Raw genomic sequence first — 22463 nt, forward strand, 5'->3', positions numbered from 1 at the left:
TCCCCTCTAGATACGCCCCTGGATGGAAAATTAAAAATATAAAAGACAACAACAATTACGAACCATGTCATCACATATTCGAATAAATGACGTTCAAACAATTGTACAACTCAAATAGTTCTATTATCAATATTATGATAAATCAAAATCTAATAATAGGAAGCATGTACATTCTTTTCTATTCTTTATTCACGTTTTATGTACCACTATGTAACGAACTATTTTTCAAAATTTGAACGTAAAAGAAATAATAATTTATGGGCGATGTCTTAATACTCGTACCCCAATACCTTTGAAATAAAAAAAAGATAGTAGTATAGTATATGCTTTAATATATTCAAAATTTAAAATGCAAGGTGAGATTTAGAGGCTGTCACGTTGGGGTTAATCATCGCATGAAGCCACGTGGATAACTGGTAGTCGTGGATCCCACCGCTGACGTGGTAATTAAAATAAAAAGAGATTTATGGTAGAGGGTTTATAGACTTTAGATAGGGGAGAAATATTAGGGAGCGATTAGTGTATATTGATAGAGAGAGAAAGTAAAAGAGAGGAGGAGCAGATTTTAGAGCGAGAAACAAGGCGCGGAGAGGCCGTCCGAAATCAAGCACGCCGAGAGAGAGAAAAAACTCTTTGCCATTTTTCTACTTTCCTTCTTCGTCTTCGTCTTCGTTTTCTCCCTTTCTTCTAGGGCACAAAATATTCCTACTGTTTTCATTCCCAGAAAATATACATAACATATTCAAAGCAGCAACAAGAAGAAGAAGAAGAACAAGCTAGATCACTTTAATTACAAATTTATACACTAAACTAATCATTTTTACTTTTAATTTTGTTAATTAAATAGATCTTGCTGCTTTGAATCTCTTATTTTTAGTTCAATCAATATACCGATCACATTTTGTATGTGCGATTCCTGGAAATTATTGATTGAGCTAAGGAGATCTGTCTTACAAGGTTCCGGACCGGATCTGTGGGAGATATTTAATCTGCCGTTGGTAGCGTCTGATGATAGAGGTATTGCAGGTTTAAGAAATCCGTCGGGAAAACGATGAAATGGGCAACATTGCTTAAAGACTTCAAAGAAAAAGTCGGTCTCGCTGCTCAGTCTCCTTCTGCTGCATCATCTCCTTCATCTTCTGCTTCCTCACCTTTTCGTGATAGCAATGCTTCTTTTCCCATACAAGACTTCACCTACTTCCCTTCAAGGTTTGACATCATTTCTTCAAAATAAATAAATAATAATATTCCTCTGTATCGATTTTTTTTAGTTTTGTATTTGAGTTCCTGCTGCAATTCGTTATATCTTTCCTTTTAATATTTTTGCCTAGTTCTGATTTGCCGTGCAATCCATGTGCTGAATTGGAGTTGTTTTTCAATAAGCTTTGCTCAATCAGATGCTAAATTTCATATGCACTCTGTTGAAATGAGCTCGTTAATTTTAACCTGTTAATGATCAGAATTATTTCCCATAGAATTTCATTTATACTGAGGATGGTAACCCATCTTATCTTTATAGCCAAGCCTGACCAGTTCGGATTGAGGTTTAGTTTTTTGTTAAATAGTAAGCCTGTTTCAGTTCCTCCAGCAAAGGGTTCCGAGTGCCAAATGAAGCTGCAGTTCGGAAGCTGACTGTCTAGTTTGTGGGTCATGTTTAATCCTTCGGGGTGACCCAGTGGTTTGGGATTGGGACTTGAGGTCTCAAGTTCGAAACCCCTTGCCAGTGCAAGCAAGGGATTTGCGTAGCGCGGGTTACCTCTCCTGTGTGGTTTGCGAGATATTGCATAGGAGCGGGGGTTTTATCCCGTGCTCACCCAAAGGGTAACGGCTACGAGTTTTCCTTGTCATCAAAAAAACAAAAAGTTTGTGGGTCACGTTTTGCTTATCTTGTGCACTTTATCCTGCTACCTATCCTCATGACACAAATGCAATTCGATGAACGAGTTTACACTTGGATTTATTGATGAGTGATAAATGAGAACAGACTACATTTTTTTTAATCCTATCAAACTAACTACATCAAGTGCATGCAATTTGTGCACTCTATAGTTCAATGATTTCCCCCCATCCAAATTGTGGAAATAATTGTTCTGTGGTTACTGATAAAGAAGGCTCAATGACTGTTGAACTCTTCTTGGATTTTGTTAGTTCTACGGTTTAGAAAGAGGCTACAAATCCTTTTTTTGTGAGCTTAACTGATCTATCCTTGTAAAGCTTGCATCTTCTTGATGCCTTGAAATGAATCTACTTACTTTGTCAAAAAAAAAAGACTGTTGAGGAGTCTATTTTAATGGTCCATATCTTCTCTTTTCTATAGAAATCATTTAAATCTGCAAGAGTGTCATAAAATATTAGAAAACTGCTTACTGAAGAGTGGAAATTAAGATGATATTGGTGTATGTTTTTTTTCTTCTTAAGTAAGGAAACAGTGTATGATTGATGATTTTACATGGAATTAGTTGTGCTGTTGGCTTTTACCTCTGTTAACTGGAATACAAAAGATTTCCCCAAGAGCATTTTGTCACTGTTGCTTGCGAACTAATGGATATAAGTCTTAATTAACCAATAGGGAACCTATGTGGTAAGATTCCAGAGCTTGATGTAAAGACTAATGGAAAATTGAGAGGTATTGTCCTTACAACTTGAATCTGTTGGTGTCACTGGATTTCTATCTTCTTTGTGTAGGTGATGGTGAATCAAATGATAGTAGGAACCTAGTGGATCTGTAAAATTAAATTATTGAACGTTATGGCCTGAAGTATGGGTATGATTATATGGGTTATTTTTGGAGAACATTTGCTAAGTTTCAAGGGTTTTGTAGTTGAATGGTTCCGCACTCGTGTCTGCCCTTGAATAGTATTTTGTATATGAAGTAATAAATTGGACTTTTGTGGAGTGTTTGCCTGTTCCTAGTTGCACTACTGAGTGAAAAACTGGTATAATTTCTATCCCAGATAGTTTTGCAAATGACAAAGCACGTTAGTCCTGTACTCCTATATTACTCCTATCTCCTTAGAGTTGAAATGATCTTTGCCGTAACCATCTTGTCACTATACTGTTACACCAATGACTTCATCTCATGTGTTTAACTTGTTGTAAGTTACTTCAATCATGTGTACTTTTTTTTCTTGAGATTGTACTATGATTTTTCAGGTTAACTTTAGGTGAATTTTCATATGACATAAGCTCTTGGTGAATAATGTTTAAGGAGTTTTAGATCTAACTTTCCATTATGTTTTTTTTGTTCTGTCATTTAAAACAGTGACAAACATGAACTGGAGTTGGATTTTAAGAGATATTGGGAAGAATTCCGCTCCTCAAGCTCGGAAAAGGTTATTTTTTTATATATATATATATATAAAACAAAGTAATGCTTGCTCTATTCATCGAAGTTATTAATGGCTCATTTCTTTTCTTTGTTTCAGGAGAAGGAAAAGGCCTTAAATTTGACTGTTGATGTTTTCTGTAGATTAGTGAAGCAACAGGCAAATGTAGCACAGTTGATTACTATGTATGGAAATTGTAGTTATAGCTGTTTGTGCAATTTGTTTTTGACTTCCATTTTATACTCCATGCACCTGAATCTGTACAGCGTTCAACACCTCTTTCTCTCCCACATTGAAAAAAATAAATGAAAATTAAAGCTACCCATGGTTATGTTATTATTCAGTCTAACCCCGTCAAATGCACTGAGATACGGATGATATTTTTATATGCTTTATTCTGTTGTCAGCATATGGTTCTTAACTGGTACTTTGTTCCTTTTTACAGGTTAGTAGAGACACACATATTTTCCTTTGTTGTTGGAAGAGCTTTTGTAACAGATATTGAAAAGTTGAAACTTAGTAGCAAAATAAGATCTTTGGAAGTTGAAAGAGTGTTAAATTTTTTCTCTGAAGTTACCAAGGTTGTTTTCTTTTCTGTTTATATCTGAAATTCTTGTTTCCTTCTGAGCCCATTCCTAGTTTGTGTTATTTATCTATGGGTGTTTGTTTTGATTATATTAAGCAGGATGGCATCCGGCCTGGTGCAAGTCTGTTGTATGCAATAGAGGCCCTTGTCTCTGGTGTATGTCCTCTACCCGCCTGACTTCTTCATATTTTGATTACTCTCTTCGTTCATGCTAATCAATTTTCATAGTATTTAGACTTCAGGTAATTTGTTTCTTTAAATGTCACTGGCATATGTCAATATCTTCATCAAATTGGCAGTCTTAAATATAGAAATAGACGCACTTTTATCAAGGTAGTAAATTTGTTACTCAGTATTGCAGTCTAATTTAGTCGTATATGAATTGTGTTACTCGGACTCTTCAAAATCCTTCCGCACCCATGTCGACACGACATGGGTGTGGGTGTGAGATCCACACTCGATTTGGTCAACTTACCATGAGTGCTTTGACTACATATATGACCGAGAAGTATAGATTGATTGGGTAACATTCTCATACTCATCTGGCAAAGGCAGGGATAAGGTCTGCCACTCTGCCTAGATCCTACCCTCCCCAGATCCCCATTTGTGGATGTTGTTGTTGACAAATCCAATTTTTTTTATTTTTTTTTTAAGTTTCAAAAAAGAATTTTGGATTTGTCAACAACAACATCCACAAATGGGATCTGGGGAGGGTAGGATCTAGGCAGAGTGGCAGACCTTATCCCTGCCTTTGCCAGATGAGTATGAGAATGTTTTGCTATTACACGAGATATTTTATGAATAAAATTTAAGGTGTTTATAAATAATTAAATATTATTAGTTTTAGTTCAACAACTTTAATTAATTGAGGTGTATACTTTATATGTCGTAAGATACAATAATCTACACTCATGGGCGTGGCCTAGTGGTCAGCGACGCGGGTTATGAACCATGAGACAAGTTCAAATCCCAACAGAGACAAAAAAAAATAGGTGTTTTTTTTCATCTGTCCTATCCTTGGTGGACAGGTAAGTTGGTGGGAGGTGGTAGGTATCTCGTGGAATTAGTTTAGGTGCGTGAAAGCTAGCCCGGACACCACAATTATAAAAATAATAATACATTAATTGGTCATATCCCATCACCTGTATATGTACCCGAATCCTATGTGATGAAGAATCCGACCTTTAGATCCACACCCGAGTCCGAGCAACTTAGGGATGGAGTGCTGCTTAAGGTTCATGAGAGGATAGAGAAGAAACTTAGTTCTGTGATGTAAATCAAACTTTCCCAATTGTAACATATATATATGTATCTACAGCCTGTCGACAAACAATCTCTCCTTGATTCTGGAATCTTGTGCTGTCTCATTCATATTCTCAACTCTCTTCTTGGTCCTAATGAGGGATATCCGAGGCAAAAAGTTAGTAATGATGAGGAATTGCTACTGACAGAGGAAAATCAGGATAACATGGAATCGAGCCGTCGGCTTGAGGTACCTTCCTTGAATGTTCTTTCTTCGTTATAACTTTTTAATTTCCGGTCTGTGCAGTTCAAAACAAACATTGTATTATGTTGTCAAGAGTTGTGATTTGTCAAGAGTTGTGATTTATTTGAGGATAATCAGAACTTCTTGAAGCAAAATTTCAACATGTCACTTTATTTGCTTAATTGTATGACTTTTCAGAGGTTCAGATATTCTCATCCATGCAGGTTGAAGGAAGTGTGGTGCATATCATGAAGGCATTGGCATCCCACCCTTCTGCTGCACAAAGTTTGATAGAAGACAACTCCCTCATGTTACTTTTTCAAATGGTTGCCAATGGTTCTTTAGTTGCTTTTTCTCAGTATAAGGAAGGCATCGTATCACTGCATACCATTCAGTTACACAGACATGCTATGCAGGTAAAACTTATCCTGTAAAAGAGATTCACAATGCTGAAGCAGTGGGAGTAATTCCTTTTCAATTATATGATGAAATTTCAGTTCTTAATTCTCTTTCTGTTCTATATTGTTTACTCTCCAGATTCTTGGTCTTCTTCTGGGTAATGACAATGGTAGCACTGCCAAGTATATTCGGAAGCATCATTTGGTATGCCTTTCTAATTTGTTCTCTAGCTAATAGTGTGTTTAAATGGATTGCTGTAATCTGATAAGAGTTATTTTTGTTACCTTTTGGTCCTTCACAAAAGTGGACATTTTTTTTCTTTGAGGATCTATGAATAAGGTTATTGGATAAGGCTTAATAATGTATCCTGCTTTCCTGTGCGTAAGATCATTAGATTGATCTATACTATCTCTAAGGCGGTACACAAATTTCATGAGCATTTACAAACTTTTTCCCAAACTCTAGGATTGCTGCTTCATAATTGATGAAATGCTGTTTAATTGATTTGTTGTTCAATATTTGTGGCGTACAAGAACTATGGAAAGACATATCCAAAATGAACCTCAGTGTGTTTTTTAAAATCTCGTTTGTGAATATGAAAACTAACAGTTCAATTGGATATCTCTTTTATTTTATTTAGATTTGGTATTTGTTCTCTGTTGAATGGTTAATGCAGGCTATTTTCTCAAAATGTTGGATAAGAATTTGGTTCAACCATTTTAGATCTTTACATTGATGAGTATGTTCTGTTTCTCCGGAAGGGTTATTCCTCTCTTATGTGTGGATAAATTCTAGTCTCTCCTCAATGTGGCTTGGGTCCCGTTCAACAAATTTTCATTTTGAGAAGTCCTTTATTAGGATTTTTTTACCCTTAGGTGCTTGTCTCAATCATCATATGTAACCATCACATTTGGGAATCTTTTCTATACTTGTGTTCTCAAAGGGAAAAAATGCTTGTAGTGATAGCTTCTTGAGAAACTACTTTCTGAAGTCCTTTCTTGAGTCCTTTTGAGATTCAAGAAAAGCTATCCCAGCATTATGCTGAGGGCTTAATATCTGATAACAAGTGAGTTAATATTCAGAAGTCCTTGTATTGTCTGCATTTTTTTCACAACGCATTGAAATACTCTTGTTTGGACTTGTCAAGAGATCTGAAACCTTTGGGTGCTTAATCTTTCTGTGGGGTTTGTGTCAGCATAATATGAACAATTTAGTAGTGCCATATCGTACACTTGGTTGATGCGGGTTTTAATTGAAGCATTGATGTCTAGGGCCTGATTGTAAGTTGGATGCATTAACTTGGATGTTGTACTGCGATGATTCAGGGTGAAGCCTCTTTTTCTTTTGTTCTTTCTGATTTTAATAATTGAGGGGTCACTCTGAGCTTGTTCATCTTTCGAAATACTCATATACAATTTACATGAGCGATGTGCCTCTTTTCATTCTTTTTGAGTCAGGACATAGTTTCTTTTTTCTTGGTGACTTGCTGAATATATTTTACCATTTGTAAAATGAATGTTGGAATATTGTGGAGAAGTTGGTGTATATATCATTATTTGTTTCATTGTTTACAGGGCTATTGTCATTTAGCACTGCACTCTTTGTACTCAGAAATTTGATATTCTTTGCATTTCTTTGCTGATGCTCATCATCTTTGATGCCCCAGATAAAAGTTCTTCTCTTGGCTGTTAAGGATTTTAACTCTGATTGTGGAGATTCTGCCTATACGATGAGCATTGTGGACTTGCTTCTTGAGTGTGTTGAATTGTCCTATAGGCCAGGTAACTCTCTTGCGTTTTCTTCTTGTAGCCAATGTCCTCATGTGATTTTTGAAGGCTTGAAACTTTCTCTTAAACTGTTGGGCCATCGTTCTGCAGTTCTGCAGACTATACTTTCAGAAAATAATCCGTTGGGTCCTTTATCCGTTCATAGCCTTATTTTTTTTGTCTCTGTTTGTTGCTGATTCTAGAAAACTTTGACTTGTAGAGGCTGGTGGGATCAGGCTTAGGGAGGATATCCACAACGCTCATGGTTATCAGTTCTTGGTTCAGTTTGCTTTAATTCTCGCAAAGGGTCAAGATCAGAATTCTCATTTTAAGTTCCTTCCTGATCAAGGAGTTACTTCGGATTATCCGCATTTGGCTAATCATGTGGGTAAAAGCGATTTGGAGGAAAAAGGAGAGGATGCTTTATCACAAGATGTGTCCCCTACACTCTCTAGGTTACTTGATGTACTTGTTAGTCTTGCTCAAACTGGCCCTACTGGTGCATCTGGCTTAAAAGCTTCAAAAGCTTCTCATGTTAAGCCTAGTGGGCATGGCAGAAGTCGTACGTCATCAGCTGACAGAATTGTTGATGATGTCTGGGATAAGGATATTGACAAAGTTAAAGACCTGGAAGCTGTTCAGATGTTGCAAGACATTTTTCTGAAGGCTGATAGCAGGACGCTGCAGGGTGAAGTACTCAACAGAATGTTCAAAATATTCTCAAGCCATCTTGACAATTACAAGCTTTGTCAGCAGTTACGGACCGTGCCTCTGTTGATCCTTAACATGGATGGTTTCCCACCATCCTTGCAAGAGATAATTTTGAAGATACTTGAATATGCAGTGACTGTTGTAAATTGCATACCTGAGCAAGAGTTACTTTCACTTTGTTGTTTGTTGCAGCAACCAATCACACCCGATTTGAAGCATACAATTTTGTCTTTCTTTGTAAAGCTCTTATCCTTCGATCAACAATACAAAAAAGTTCTAAGGGAAGTTGGTGTATTGGAGGTTCTGCTGGAGGATCTGAAACAACACAAGTTTCTTTGTGGTTCAGAGCAGCATGCTGATGACCCTAATCATTTTGAAAGGAAATCGAGTTCAAGCTCAAGCAGCTTTAAGAAACACTTGGACAATAAGAATGCTATACTTTCTTCACCCAAACTAGCAGAATCTGATTCAGGGAAATTCCTTCTTTTTGAAGTTGAAGGCACAGTAGGAGTTGCCTGGGACTGTATGGTCTCATTGTTGAAGAAAGCAGAAGTAAATCAAGCATCATTTCGATCAGCTAGTGGGGTGACTATTATACTCCCTCTCTTAGCATCTGACATTCATCGTCCAGGTGTCCTTAGGGTGTTGTCATGCTTAATTATTGAAGATGTGGCACAGGTAAAATCTGAAGTTTTTATTTTGTAATAATCACCAAAAATACTCCAAAAGTGCTCTTTTATTTTTTGTGCTTCGCATTTGATGAAATATTAATGTAAAATCTTTAGAGTTACTTTTCTTACAAATCCTAGTTCCGTAAGTTACTATTCTAAAAGCTACCAAACTTTCAAGTCCCCCCCTAAAATTGATGGATCTTACATACTTTGGTGCATATTGTTTGCATGATTTCTGAATATGTTCTTCCCTAGTTGATGGATCGAACCGTACCATTGGTGAAATTTTAGATCAGGTTGCTAAGCATGAAATCTTTGGAATATAAATTTCCTGCTGATTTGCCCGTGTTTCTTGATTGTTGATATGCTTTTGCAAGTGTGAGGAGGCTGCAGACAGAGCTGGAAATTACTTGGAAAAATAAAGATTGTTGAACTGTTAGGAGTCATTTGGTGTTGAGGTATATGGTATAATAGTCCCAGGATAAATTGTAGGGTTATTTTATCCCATGTATTGTTGGAGGTATTAGGTAGTCCTTGGACTATTTTTCCCACCATTTTTGCCATAGTTATCCCATATACATGGTGGAATAACTTATCCTGGGATAACTTATTCCGGGATTAATTATCTCGAGATAACTTGTTCCCAACCAAACGACCCCTTATATTAACCAACAAGTTGCTTTGGTATTCTTGGAAGAACATGATGCCTTCCAAAATAGCTGCTATCTCTTTAAGTTTTAGTTTATGGCAATCTACGTCTTCACCAGTTAGTTGCTAGTATTGTCCTCTTAGCTTATAGATTCCTCCCTGTGTAACAATAGATTAAATTCATATGGCATGTATATCTGATACGTCTTTTGTTTGTCATGTAAATCGGATTGGTTCCCCTGCATATTTTCTGATCCTAGATTATGTCTTGCTTTGAATAGTTGCTGCAAAAAAAGGTTGACGGTATCTGTTTTTGTCAGGCCCATCCGGAGGAGTTAGGAGCACTGGTTGACATTTCAAAAAGTGGGATGATTACAAGTGCTTTGGGAACTCATTACACACTTCATAATGATGCTAAGTGTGACACTTTTGGAGCTCTATGGCGCATCCTAGGAGTTAATAGTTCAGCTCAGAGGGTCTTTGGTGAAGCCACTGGGTTCTCTCTTTTGTTGACCACACTTCATGGTTTCCAAAGTGAAGGAGAACCCGCAAATCAGTCAAATTTGACAATTTACTTTAAAGTGTTCACATACTTGTTACGCCTAATGACAGCAGCTGTTTGTGATAACACTATTAACAGGACAAAGTTGCACGCAGTCGTATCTTCTCAGACATTCTATGACCTTTTGTCTGATTCTGGTTTGATAAGTGTTGATTGTGAACGACAAGTTGTACAGCTATTGTTGGAGCTTGCTCTTGAGATAGTGCTTCCTCCCTTCGTGATGTCTGAGGGTGCCACATTATCTAATGCCTCTGACGAGGAAACAACTGGATTTATTCTAGTTACCCCATCTGGAACTTTTGTCCCTGACATGGAACGTGTCTATAATGCTGGTGCTGTGAGGGTGCTCTTGCGTGCTTTGTTGCTGTTTACTCCGAAGTTGCAATTAGAGGTACTAAACCTTGTTGATAAACTTGCTCGTGCTAGCGCCTACAACCAGGAAAACCTTACATCTGTAGGTAAGAAGAAATTTTACTTCCGTCAATCTTTCAGTTCTAATCCCATATTAATACTTGTTGATCATCAGGTTGCGTGGAACTTCTCCTTGAAACAATTTACCCCTTCCTATCGGGGTCATCGCCGATACTTTCTCACGCTTTGAATATCATCGAGGTTCTTGGGGCATACAGGTAATGTCACTCGACTGCTATTGACCAAGTCATAAAGATGTAAACTACTCTTGTGTTGGAGACAGAGACAGGTTTTGGATAAGTGCAAATTAGTGTTAATATTATATGAGTTTAATTTGTATATTTTATTTCTAAAATAGTCTCAAATTAACAAGAAATACTAAATTAATGACCATCGGACCTACGGTGTAAAGAACATACTCCATATATTTAATGTATCTCAACAGAAATTTTAATGATTATCAGACCAAAGGTTAATTAATGTACTTCTTTCTAAAAAAAGGTTAGTTAACGCACTTCATATATACAGATAGTGGTATACTGGTATTGTTCATTCCTTTTGAATATAAAGACAATACAATATTCAAAATAGTACTCTCAATGAATACTTGAAGTAGGCAAGACATTAGATTTGGTGAAATCTAAGCCCACATTGCATCTGGGGGACAGTGTGGAAGGAGAGGTATAGCAGAAATTTTGAAAATATATCCAATCCATTCACAAGGTTAAATGGAATTGCATTGTATCTCTATTTTTTTGGTGTAAACAGATAGAATTAGAGGCTTCTTATCAATTTCTAGAATTCCTAGGATCCTTGTAAGTATTACTTTTCTGCTTTTTGTTCTTTTCTAATAAGGTCTCCGGCATATCCTTAAGTGCTGAAGAATACAAAGTTACCATCAAAAAGAAAAACTTTTAGTATAATCCTTATGGCCAAGTCTAACCCAGTGTTGTGCAATATGAAAGACTCGTTGGTTGAAATTTCTTCCATGCTATGTCAACACCATCAGCATTGTTGAATTGGCCTACATTGGTGGGAAGTGAATTTCTTGGTCTCCTTACATGGTCTTAGGTAATCCTCACCTCATGAACTAGATTTTGGGGCTGAGTTAGGGTCAACTTCCATTTATTATCCTGGTTTTCAGGCCTGACTCATCCCAGTTCTTGGTTCTCGGTTTTGGGCCCTCAAATTATGTTATTCAAGCTCTACTTTGCAGACCTGGGCATGTTGAGTTGTCCCACATCCAAGGATGTGGATTTCTTGGTCTCCTTATAAGGTCTTGGGAAATCCTCACCTCATGAGCTAGCTTTTGGGGTTGAGTTAGTTCCAAGGTCATTTCTTATCTATTAATCTATCACCATAGCCATCCTTTTTTTTTAATCAAGTAAACGTATTTTCATTCATACACATGACAAGATGGCCGTATACAAGGGGTATACCAAAAGGTAAAGAATCAACAAAAAGATATGATACTCTACAAGTTCCACCCAGTCTAGCCTTCCATCCTTCCGAGTGTAGGGAGTCGGTGTCTTTTTTCTGTCTAGTAGAAAAAGGGGGTGTTCCAAATGAATAAGCTGAGGTTCCGACTTTAAAAGCATTTCAGGAAGGAACTTACCTATTTTGTTTACGGACACTTTCTTTGTTTGTCCTTGAATTATGTAAATAGCTTTTCTACCTAATGTGTTGTCCGTGCTTCCTATATTGCTGGCAACTGTTGTTTGCTTTAGTGTGCAGATACATAAACTAACAATAGTCATGATGGCAGGTTATCTGCATCTGAACTTCGAGTGCTCGTTAGATACATTCTGCAGATGCGACTAGCCACTTCGGGTCGTTATCTAGTTGATATGATGGAAAGGTTGATTCTTACAGAGGATATGGCCTCAGAAGATGTCTCCCTAGCACCGTTTGTCGAGATGAACATGAGCAAGATTGGGAGTGCTTCAATCCAAGTGCCCTTAGGAGAAAGGTCTTGGCCACCTGCTGCTGGTTATTCTTTTGTTTGTTGGTTTCAGTTCCGAAATTTATTCAAGTCACAGGCAAAGGAGAATGATGCTTCTAAAATGGGATACACTAAAGGGCAAGGCGTAGGTGGGCAGCATCATGGGCCACATGCCCTGAGGATATTTTCTGTTGGAGCAGTAGACAATTCAAGCACTTTCTATGCCGAACTTCGTCTTCAGGAGGATGGTGTTCTCACCCTTGCAACTAGCAATTCTTCCTCTTTGTCATTTTCAGGATTAGAAATGGAGGAAGGGAGGTGGCATCACCTCGCTGTTGTGCATAGCAAACCAAATGCGCTGGCTGGCCTCTTTCAGTCTAGCTTTGCTTATGTTTACCTCAATGGAAAGTTAAGACACACTGGTCGATTAGGATATTCTCCTTCTCCAGCTGGCAAGTCGTTGCAGGTGATTGTTGGTACCCCGGTTGCTTGTGCACGAATTAGTGATTTGTCATGGAAGCTTAGATCTTGCTTTCTTTTTGAAGAAGTTCTTTCCCCTGGTTCAATCTGCTTTATGTATATTCTTGGAAGAGGGTATAGGGGTCTCTTCCAGGACACAGATTTGCTGCAATTTGTTCCTAATCAGGCCTGTGGTGGTGGCAGCATGGCAATTTTAGATTCTTTGGATGCTGACTTACCTCTGGCTTCCAACTCACAAAAGCCAGATAATGCAGGAAAGCCAGGGAGTGTGCAGTGTGATCGGAGTGGATTTGTTTGGGATTTGGACAAATTAGGGAATCTCTCTCTTCAACTTTCTGGTAAGAAGCTCATTTTTGCATTTGATGGGACAAGTACAGAGTTACTTCGAGCTTCTGGAACATTCTCTGTGCTCAATCTGGTTGATCCAATGTCAGCTGCCGCTTCTCCTATTGGAGGTGAGTAGATTAATTTTAATCTTTGTTTTTCTTGTTGCTGGTAAATATCTCAAATCAAAGTGAGAATTACAATCTATTTCAGCTGTTTTCTCTCTTTGATTTCCTAAATCCTGATTATCCACAGGTATACCACGCTTTGGACGACTTATTGGGGATGTCTATATTTGCAAGCATTGTGTTATCGGTGAGACAATCCGTCCCATTGGTGGCATGGCTGTCATTCTAGCTCTTGTAGAAGCAGCTGAAACGAGGGACATGCTGCACATGGCTTTGACATTACTTGCTTGTGCTCTTCATCAAAATCCACAGAATGTTAGAGACATGCAGCAATACAGGGGATACCATTTGCTTGCTCTCTTTTTGCACCGGCGAATGCCATTATTTGACATGCAATCACTTGAAATCTTTTTCCAGATTGCTGCATGTGAGGCCTCTTTCTCTGAACCAAAGAAGTTCTATAGTTCCCAGAAGACACTGCCACCTGTCACACCCGTCAATGAAGGAAGCATTGAAGACCTTACTTTATCCAAATTCCGGGAAGAATTTTCTTCGGTTGGATCTCATGGAGACATGGATGATTTTTCTGCACCTAAAGATTCCTTGAGTCAGATTTCTGAGCTTGAAAATGCTGAAATGCCAACCGAAACATCCAATTGCATTGTTCTTTCAAATGCTGATATGGTTGAGCATGTTTTATTGGACTGGACTGTTTGGGTAACAGCCCCAATTCCAATACAGATTGCTTTACTGGGCTTCCTTGAGCATCTGGTTTCAATGCATTGGTACAGGAATCATAATCTGACAATTCTGCGCAGAATTAACCTTGTTCAACATTTACTTGTAACTTTACAAAGAGGTGATGTGGAAGTACCGGTGCTAGAAAAATTAGTTGTATTGTTAGGTGTTATATTGGAAGATGGATTCTTACCCTCTGAACTGGAGCAAGTGGTTAGATTTGTGATAATGACATTTGATCCACCAGAGTTAACATCTCGGCATCAAATAATGAGAGAATCTATGGGGAAGCATGTTATTGTAAGGAACATGTTGCTTGAGATGCTGATTGATCTGCAAGTGACAATAAAATCAGAGGATTTGCTAGAGCAGTGGCACAAAATTGTTTCATCAAAATTAATAACTTTTTTTCTTGATGAAGCTGTACATCCTACAAGTATGAGGTGGGTCATGACTCTTCTTGGCGTGTGCCTTGTGTCTTCTCCAACATTTGCACTTAAATTTCGCTCCAGTGGAGGCTATCAAGGTTTGGCAAGAGTACTTCCGAGTTTCTATGACTCCCCTGATATATACTATATCCTGTTTTGTCTTATTTTTGGCAAGCCTGTATACCCAAGACTGCCTGAAGTTCGGATGCTAGACTTTCATGCCCTAATGCCAAGTGATGGCATTTATGGAGATCTGAAATTTACTGAGCTGTTGGAATCTGTGATTGCTATGGCAAAGGCAACTTTTGATAGGTTGTCTATGCAGGCAATGCTTGCCCATCAAACTGGCAACCTTTCCCAGATCAGTGCTGGAGTTGTAGCAGAGCTGGCAGAAGACAATACTGACATAGCTGGAGAGCTTCAGGGTGAAGCTCTTATGCACAAAACTTATGCGGCACGGCTGATGGGTGGCGAGGCTTCAGCACCTGCTGCTGCTACCGCTGTCCTTAGGTTCATGGTTGATCTTGCAAAAATGTGTCTATCTTTCTCAGCTGTTTGCCGAAGAGCAGATTTTCTTGAAAGTTGCATTGACCTTTATTTTTCTTGTGTCAGGTTCATTCGAAATTTCCTTCCTGTATGCTTATAGTTATTTTATATTTGACTATATTGAAGGTATTCTTTGCTTGCTTTTCATTTTTTTTCTGTTCTCTGACATGTAGGGCTGCACAAGCTGTGAAAATGGCTAAAAAACTTTCTGTTACAGTGGAAGAGAAGAACTTAAATGATGGTGATGAAACTAGTAGCTCCCAAAATACTTTCTCTAGTTTGCCTCATGAACAAGAACAGTCGGCCAAGACCTCTATAAGTATGGGAAGCTTTCCTCAGGGACAGACTAGTACAAGTTCTGAAGATATGCCGGTGATGTCGAACAATGTAGGTACAACAGATGTTGATGTTACTTCATCCCAGCCAGGTTATGTCAAAGCAGTACAGGAAGAAGCACAAGCCACTGCAGCAATAGACAATGATGTTGTTGACCATGCTTCTGCTGGCACATCCAGCAGCAAACATCTTAGCTTCCGCGATGTGAAACTCACAGTAGATCCCGTCCGGCAAACTGATTCACTGAGTTCAGCATCCTTTAACATGTTTGAATCTCCTATATTGTCGGAGAGATCCTACTCCCAAATGGCGCAAACCCCATCAACGTCTCCAGTGGTGACATCTTGGATGGGAGGTGAACCAAAAGTTAACCTAGCATCAACACCCCTGATGGAGTCTGCTGCATCTCTCAGTGAATTGGATTCTTCTCCTGAGATGAAATCCGCTTCTCAAGGACAATCTGCTGCAAACACAATGTTTATGATTGGTTCAAATTTGCTTCTTGAGGTGGATGACTGTGGGTATGGTGGAGGGCCATGCTCTGCTGGAGCTACAGCTGTTCTTGATTTTATGGCGGAAGTTTTATCGGGTTTGGTAACTGAACAAGTGAAGTCGGTACCTGTCATCGAGGGTATTTTGGAGAGTGCTCCATTGTATGTTGATGCTGAATCTGTTTTGGTATTTCAGGGACTGTGCCTCACTAGACTACTGAACTTCCTCGAAAGGCGTCTTTTGCGGGATGACGAGGAAGATGAGAAAAAGTTGGATAAGGGTCGTTGGTCTCTTAACTTGGAAGCGTTATGCTGGATGATAGTAGATAGAGTTTATATGGGTGCTTTTCCTCGGCCTGCTGGTGTACTGAAGACTCTGGAGTTCTTGTTATCTATGCTACAGTTGGCTAATAAGGATGGGCGCGTTGAAGAAGCTGCTCCAACTGGGAAAGGAATCCTGTCCATTGGTAGAGGAAGTAGACAACTTGATGCTTATGTACATGCGATTCTGAAGAATACCAATAGAATGATTTTATTCTCTTTCCTCCCATTGTTCTTGATAACCATCGGAGAAGATGAACTACTTTCTTCTTTAGGTTTGCAAGTGGACCCAAAGAAAAGAATACACTTGAACCCATCCTCGGAGGATAGTGGAATTGATGTTTGCACGGTGTTACAGTTGCTAGTCGCTAATAGAAGGATAATATTTTGTCCCAGCAATATTGACACTGATTTAAATTGCTGTCTTTGCATAAATCTAATTTCTCTTCTTCACGATCATAGGCGTCATGCACAGAACATGGCTATTGATATTCTGAAGTATCTGCTAGTACACCGAAGGGCTGCACTTGAAGATTTTCTTGTCTCTAAACCAAATCAAGGACCTCCTTTGGATGTTCTTCATGGTGGTTTTGACAAGCTCTTAACTGGAAACTTACCTGCATTTTTTGAGTGGCTTCATAGTTCTGAACAAGAAGTTAATAGAGTGTTGGAACAGTGCGCTGCCATTATGTGGGTTCAGTTTATTACTGGGTCAGCTAAGTTTCCTGGGGTGAGGATTAAAGGCATGGATGGTCGACGTAAGAGAGAAATGGGGAGGAAACTAAAGGAGATCTCAAAGTTGGATGGAAGACATTGGGAGCAGATAAATGAACGAAGAATTGCTCTTGAGTTGGTTCGCGATGCAGTGGCTACTGAACTAAGAGTTATTCGCCAGGATAAGTATGGGTGGGTGCTACATGCAGAGAGTGAGTGGCAGACTCATCTACAACAACTTGTCCATGAGCGAGGAATCTTCCCATTGAATAAGTCCTCTCATAGTGAAGAATCTGAGTGGCAGCTTTGCCCCATTGAAGGTCCATATAGGATGCGGAAGAAGCTCGAGCGTTGCAAATTAACAATTGACACTATCCAAAATGTTCTGACTGGACAATTTGAGTTAGGAAGACTAGAACTTTCAAAGGAGAGGACTGAGAATGAAACTAATGCCTCTGATGGTGAGTCTGATATTTTTTTCAATCTCATGAGTGAAAATCCACAACAGGACTCTTTCAGTAGTGAACTTTATGATGGATTAACTTTCAAAGACTCGGATGATGTTAGAGATGCAGCTTCTAGTAGAGCTGGATGGAATGATGACCATGATAGTAGCATTAATGAAACGAGTCTCAGCTCTGCTCTTGAACTTGGACCCAAGTCGAGTAGTGCTTCCATTCATAAAGCTGAGAGTGTTCAACGGAAGTCGGAACTAGGATCTCCCAGACAATCTTCTTCTCTAAAAGCTGATGAAACAAGAACGGTGGAGGACAAACCGGAGAAGGAACTAAGTGATAATGGTGAATACTTGATTAGACCTCATTTGGAACCTTCTGAGAGAATAAAGTACAAATATAACTGTGAGAGAGTGGTTGGTCTTGATAAACATGATGGTATATTTCTGATTGGAGAATTATCATTGTACATCATTGAGAATTTTTACATCGATGACTCTGGGTGCATATGTGAAAAGGAATGCGAAGATGATCTATCTATCATCGATCAGGCTTTAGGTGTAAAAAAGGATTTTTCGTGTAGCATGGACTCCCACTCAAAGTCAAGTTCTTCCTGGGCTGTAACAACAAAGGCCTATGTTGGGGGACGGGCATGGGCATATAATGGTGGCGCATGGGGAAAGGAAAAGGTTTGTACTAGTAGTAATGTGCCCCATCTTTGGCATATGTGGAAGCTTGATAGTGTTCATGAGATTCTAAAGCGTGATTATCAACTTCGGCCTGTTGCCATTGAGATCTTTAGCATGGATGGCTGCAATGATCTTCTGGTTTTCCACAAAAAGGAGAGAGAAGAGGTTTTCAAGAATTTGGTGGCCATGAATCTTCCCAGGAACACCATGTATGTTTTACTCTAATTTGCTCAAGTCTTTTGCTTCTCTCATCTAGCAATTGAATTGTTGGTTCCACTCTTATTTTTATTTACTTTTCAATAAGGTCACTAAAGATTAATTATACATAGCTGCAAACCAACATGGCTCCTTTCTAGAATGCTATGATGGTATTACTTATAGTGTTGTGGCTGGTTTCCTACGGATTAGGTGTACCAGTTTGTTTGTTATTTTTGGGATTAAAGAACACAGGGTAAAATCAACTGACTTTGTGCTTAATTGAGTAATACTTTTGCTTTAATCGATCTTCATAATTCTTTTTCTTTGTTGTCTTCTAAGGAAGTCATTGCCTATTTTACAGGTTGGACACGACAATATCAGGGTCCGTAAAACCAGATAGCAATGAAGGGAGCCGTCTTTTCAAGGTTATGGCAAACTCATTCTCTAAGAGATGGCAAAATGGTGAAATTAGCAATTTCCAGTACCTCATGCACCTCAACACACTCGCCGGGCGTGGTTATAGTGATCTCACCCAGTATCCTGTGTTCCCCTGGATTTTAGCAGATTATGAGAGTGAGAATCTGAATTTCTCAGATCCCCAAACTTTTCGGAATCTTGATAAACCAATGGGCTGTCAAACAGCGGAAGGTGAAGAGGAATTCAGAAAAAGGTTGGTGCTTTACCACTCAATTAGAAATTCTGTTGAGTTCGCATTTTATTGGAACCATTTGCCCTTCTTGATCATTTAACTTTTCCGTGATTGTTATATTTTATGTTTGTCATGTTTCAGATATGAGAGCTGGGATGATCCTGAGGTTCCCAAATTCCATTATGGTTCTCACTATTCTAGTGCTGGAATTGTCCTATTCTACCTCATACGCCTTCCCCCTTTCAGTGTTGAAAATCAGAAGCTGCAGGGTGGTCAATTTGATCATGCTGATCGTCTTTTCAATAATATAAAGGACACCTGGCTGAGTGCTGCAGGTAAAGGCAATACATCAGATGTTAAAGAATTAATTCCAGAGTTCTTTTATATGCCAGAGTTCCTGGAGAATATGTTCGATCTTGACCTTGGTGAGAAACAGTCTGGAGAGAAGGTTTGTCTTGCTTCTCTGTATTCTTTTTAGATATTCCTCTTTTTGTGAGAAGTAACTTGTCTAAATAGAACAACTTCCATGTTAATCCAGATAAGTCTCCTAATAGTGTATGGTTCTTCACCAGGTTGGCGATGTTGTATTGCCTCCATGGGCTAAAGGTAGTGTTCGAGAGTTTATTAAAAAGCATAGAGAAGCCCTGGAGTCTGATTATGTTTCAGAGAATCTGCATCACTGGATAGACCTGATCTTTGGCTACAAACAGAGAGGGAAAGTAAGTGTTTAGATGTTCTCTTCTTCTGTCATTGCATCTCGATTACATCATAATGTGAATTTGAGGTTCTTTCTATGTTTTTTTTCAACCAAGTAATACATTTTTATTAATGAAGGGCAACAAACGCCCATATACAAGAAGTTAGCCCAAAATGTAGGAAACTTCACAAAAACATATGATTCTCTACAAACTATATCCAATTTTGTACACTTAGGAACCTCATAGGTGCACCAAAGTGAGTTTAACGAATAAGAGGTTGCTCCTCAAATGATTAAAATCATTTTCTGTTCCATCAAAAACTTTCCTATTTCTCTCCCCATACAGTCCACATAGGTTCCTTCTATGTTTTACTTGTTAGATCTGAAGTTTGATTGGCGTTGTGTTTTATGCAAGCACTAAACAACATATTGCCTGGAATACTGATCAATTCTTTCACTGTCAATTATTCGTCTTTCGTTAAGTCGTTGCTTTTCCTGGATAAATTACCGCATTCTTTTTACCATTTCTCACATGATTTGTTTGAATTTGAGAGTCAAAATTATTTTACCCCTTCTGATATGGCTCTCTCTTCTTGAATAGAAAAATAAACTGTAAATGTTTTGTTGTTGTCAGGCAGCTGAAGAAGCAGTTAATGTCTTCTATCACTACACTTATGAAGGCAGTGTTGACATTGACTCGGTTAGTGATCCAGCAATGAAAGCCTCAATTCTTGCTCAAATTAATCACTTTGGGCAAACGCCAAAACAACTATTCCTCAAACCCCATGCCAAGAGGCGAACTAATCGGAAGCTTCCTCCTCACCCTTTGAAGTACTCTCAGCATCTTGTTCCGCACGAGATTCGTAAAACCTCATCTTCTATATCTCAGATTGTCACATCCGGTGACAAAATTCTAGTGGCAGGGGCAAATACCTTGCTGAAACCTAGAACATTCATTAAATATGTTGCCTGGGGTTTTCCTGACCGCAGTTTGAGATTTATTAGCTATGATCAAGATAGGCTTCTCTCCACTCATGAGAATCTTCATGGAGGGAACCAGATACAGTGTGCCAGTGCTAGTCATGATGGCCACATTCTAGTTACAGGGGCTGACGAGGGATTGGTTTGTGTTTGGAGGATTGGTAAAGAGGCACCCCGTTCTGTAAGGCGCTTGCAGTTGGAGAAGACTCTCTGTGCTCATACAGGCAAAATCACATGCCTACAAGTTAGTCAGCCGTACATGATGATTGTGAGTGGATCGGATGACTGCACTGTTATCTTGTGGGACCTTAGCTCCATGGTTTTTGTTAGGCAGCTTCCTGAGTTACCCGCTCCTGTTTCAGCAATTTATGTGAATGATCTGACTGGAGAAATTATTACTGCTGCTGGTGTAATGCTTGCTGTTTGGAGCATCAATGGGGATTGCCTTGCTGTCATCAACACATCACAGCTTCCGTCGGACTTCATCCTTTCACTTGCTGGTTGCACATTCTCTGATTGGCTGCAAACTAACTGGTATATTTCAGGCCACCAGAGTGGAGCCATTAAAATTTGGAGAATGGTGCATTGCTCTTGTGAGGACAGTGGCCAAAGCAAATCAAGTGGGAGTCCTACTGGAGGGTTAGGACTCGGGGGTAGTGTACCAGAGTACAGGTTGATCCTTCACAAGGTACTAAAGTTTCATAAGCATCCTGTAACTGCCCTCCACCTTACTAGTGATCTGAAACAGTTGTTGAGTGGAGATTCTGGAGGACATTTGCTTTCGTGGACACTCTCTGAAGAGGGCATGAAAAGCATGATTAGTCGGGGGTGATTCTGGGATTAGCAATGTGTGTTTTGTATTCTAAAAATATACTTGGCTTCTTAGGGGCAATTAAAGGACAACCTGAATGGTTTCAATCCGCTCAGGGAGCAACAAGAATTCGTGTGCACGTTGCACAGTAACCGCTGATAAAATTGCTTACTTGGAACAGATCCAAGGAAACAGAAGGATCTGTGTATTGGCATTTCCTGGAAGACATGAAACATATGATCTTTCTTGAGCAAGTGCCTAGTGGCTCCAGATGTAGGACTCGGGAACAAGTTGGTTGCATATGTTGTTGTCGATTATTGTAGAGGGATTTTGGGTATTGGGATGGGAGATTGGTGGGTGTTGTACATAGGACGGTAATTGACAGTGTATACTGAGGTTGTAAATGTGCAAGTTTTTGCCAGGAACATCATGTTGGCTGTAATTTGATCCAGCTAACTTTAGGGGCAGATGTAGCAGTTCGTTTTGGCTTCACTTCATTTAAATGATTGCAAGGGGAAGTTGCAGGCCTGTTTTTGCTTTGTAAAAAATATATATTCTCCCAGGTTATTTATTAAGATTGAATTGGGGTCATATGCTCCTTGGTTTTCCTGTTAGAAAGGGAGTTGCTTGTTTTTTTCCTCTTTTCCTTTTATTATTCTTGGTTGGTCTGTAGCATTTAGTCAAATCTGCATGTCTCAATGGTAGCTAAAATGCCAGTCATTTTGAACTTACATATGCTTGTACAGTTATTTCTGCATCAGATTGTCCAATACGAAGCTGATAAATTAATGGAAAATGATAATGATTTCTCATTACTAATACCTTTACTAGTTTTTGATGTTCATGTTTCTGGTATATGATTTTCAAGAATGGTGTTGTTTTCAAATGTCACACATAAGTATCCTTCCACAAAGACTTATGATAAACTATTGATCAAGTTAACTAATTATCTTTCGGGCAATGTTGTGA

The 22463-nt window shown here is 38.9% G+C and overlaps 1 protein-coding gene across 1 annotated transcript; it reads left to right on the plus strand.

The window, feature by feature from the left end:
- Positions 1 to 503: 503 nt before the first annotated feature.
- On the plus strand, positions 504 to 22131 carry LOC102603400 (protein SPIRRIG). Its single transcript, XM_006349667.2, has 19 exons — positions 504 to 1209; positions 3263 to 3332; positions 3426 to 3511; positions 3772 to 3907; positions 4012 to 4068; positions 5231 to 5404; positions 5623 to 5814; positions 5936 to 6001; positions 7464 to 7578; positions 7784 to 8952; positions 9914 to 10613; positions 10682 to 10784; positions 12332 to 13443; positions 13568 to 15218; positions 15326 to 18367; positions 18718 to 19026; positions 19147 to 19453; positions 19578 to 19724; positions 20337 to 22131. Exons 1-19 carry the CDS (start codon positions 1052 to 1054, stop codon positions 21513 to 21515), a joined length of 10773 nt encoding a protein of 3590 aa, XP_006349729.1. The 5' UTR covers positions 504 to 1051; the 3' UTR covers positions 21516 to 22131.
- The last annotated feature ends 332 nt before the right edge of the window (positions 22132 to 22463 follow it).

Source organism: Solanum tuberosum, unplaced genomic scaffold (genome assembly GCF_000226075.1).
Source record: "Solanum tuberosum cultivar DM 1-3 516 R44 unplaced genomic scaffold, SolTub_3.0 scf00110, whole genome shotgun sequence".
NCBI classification, from domain to species: Eukaryota; Viridiplantae; Streptophyta; class Magnoliopsida; order Solanales; family Solanaceae; genus Solanum; species Solanum tuberosum.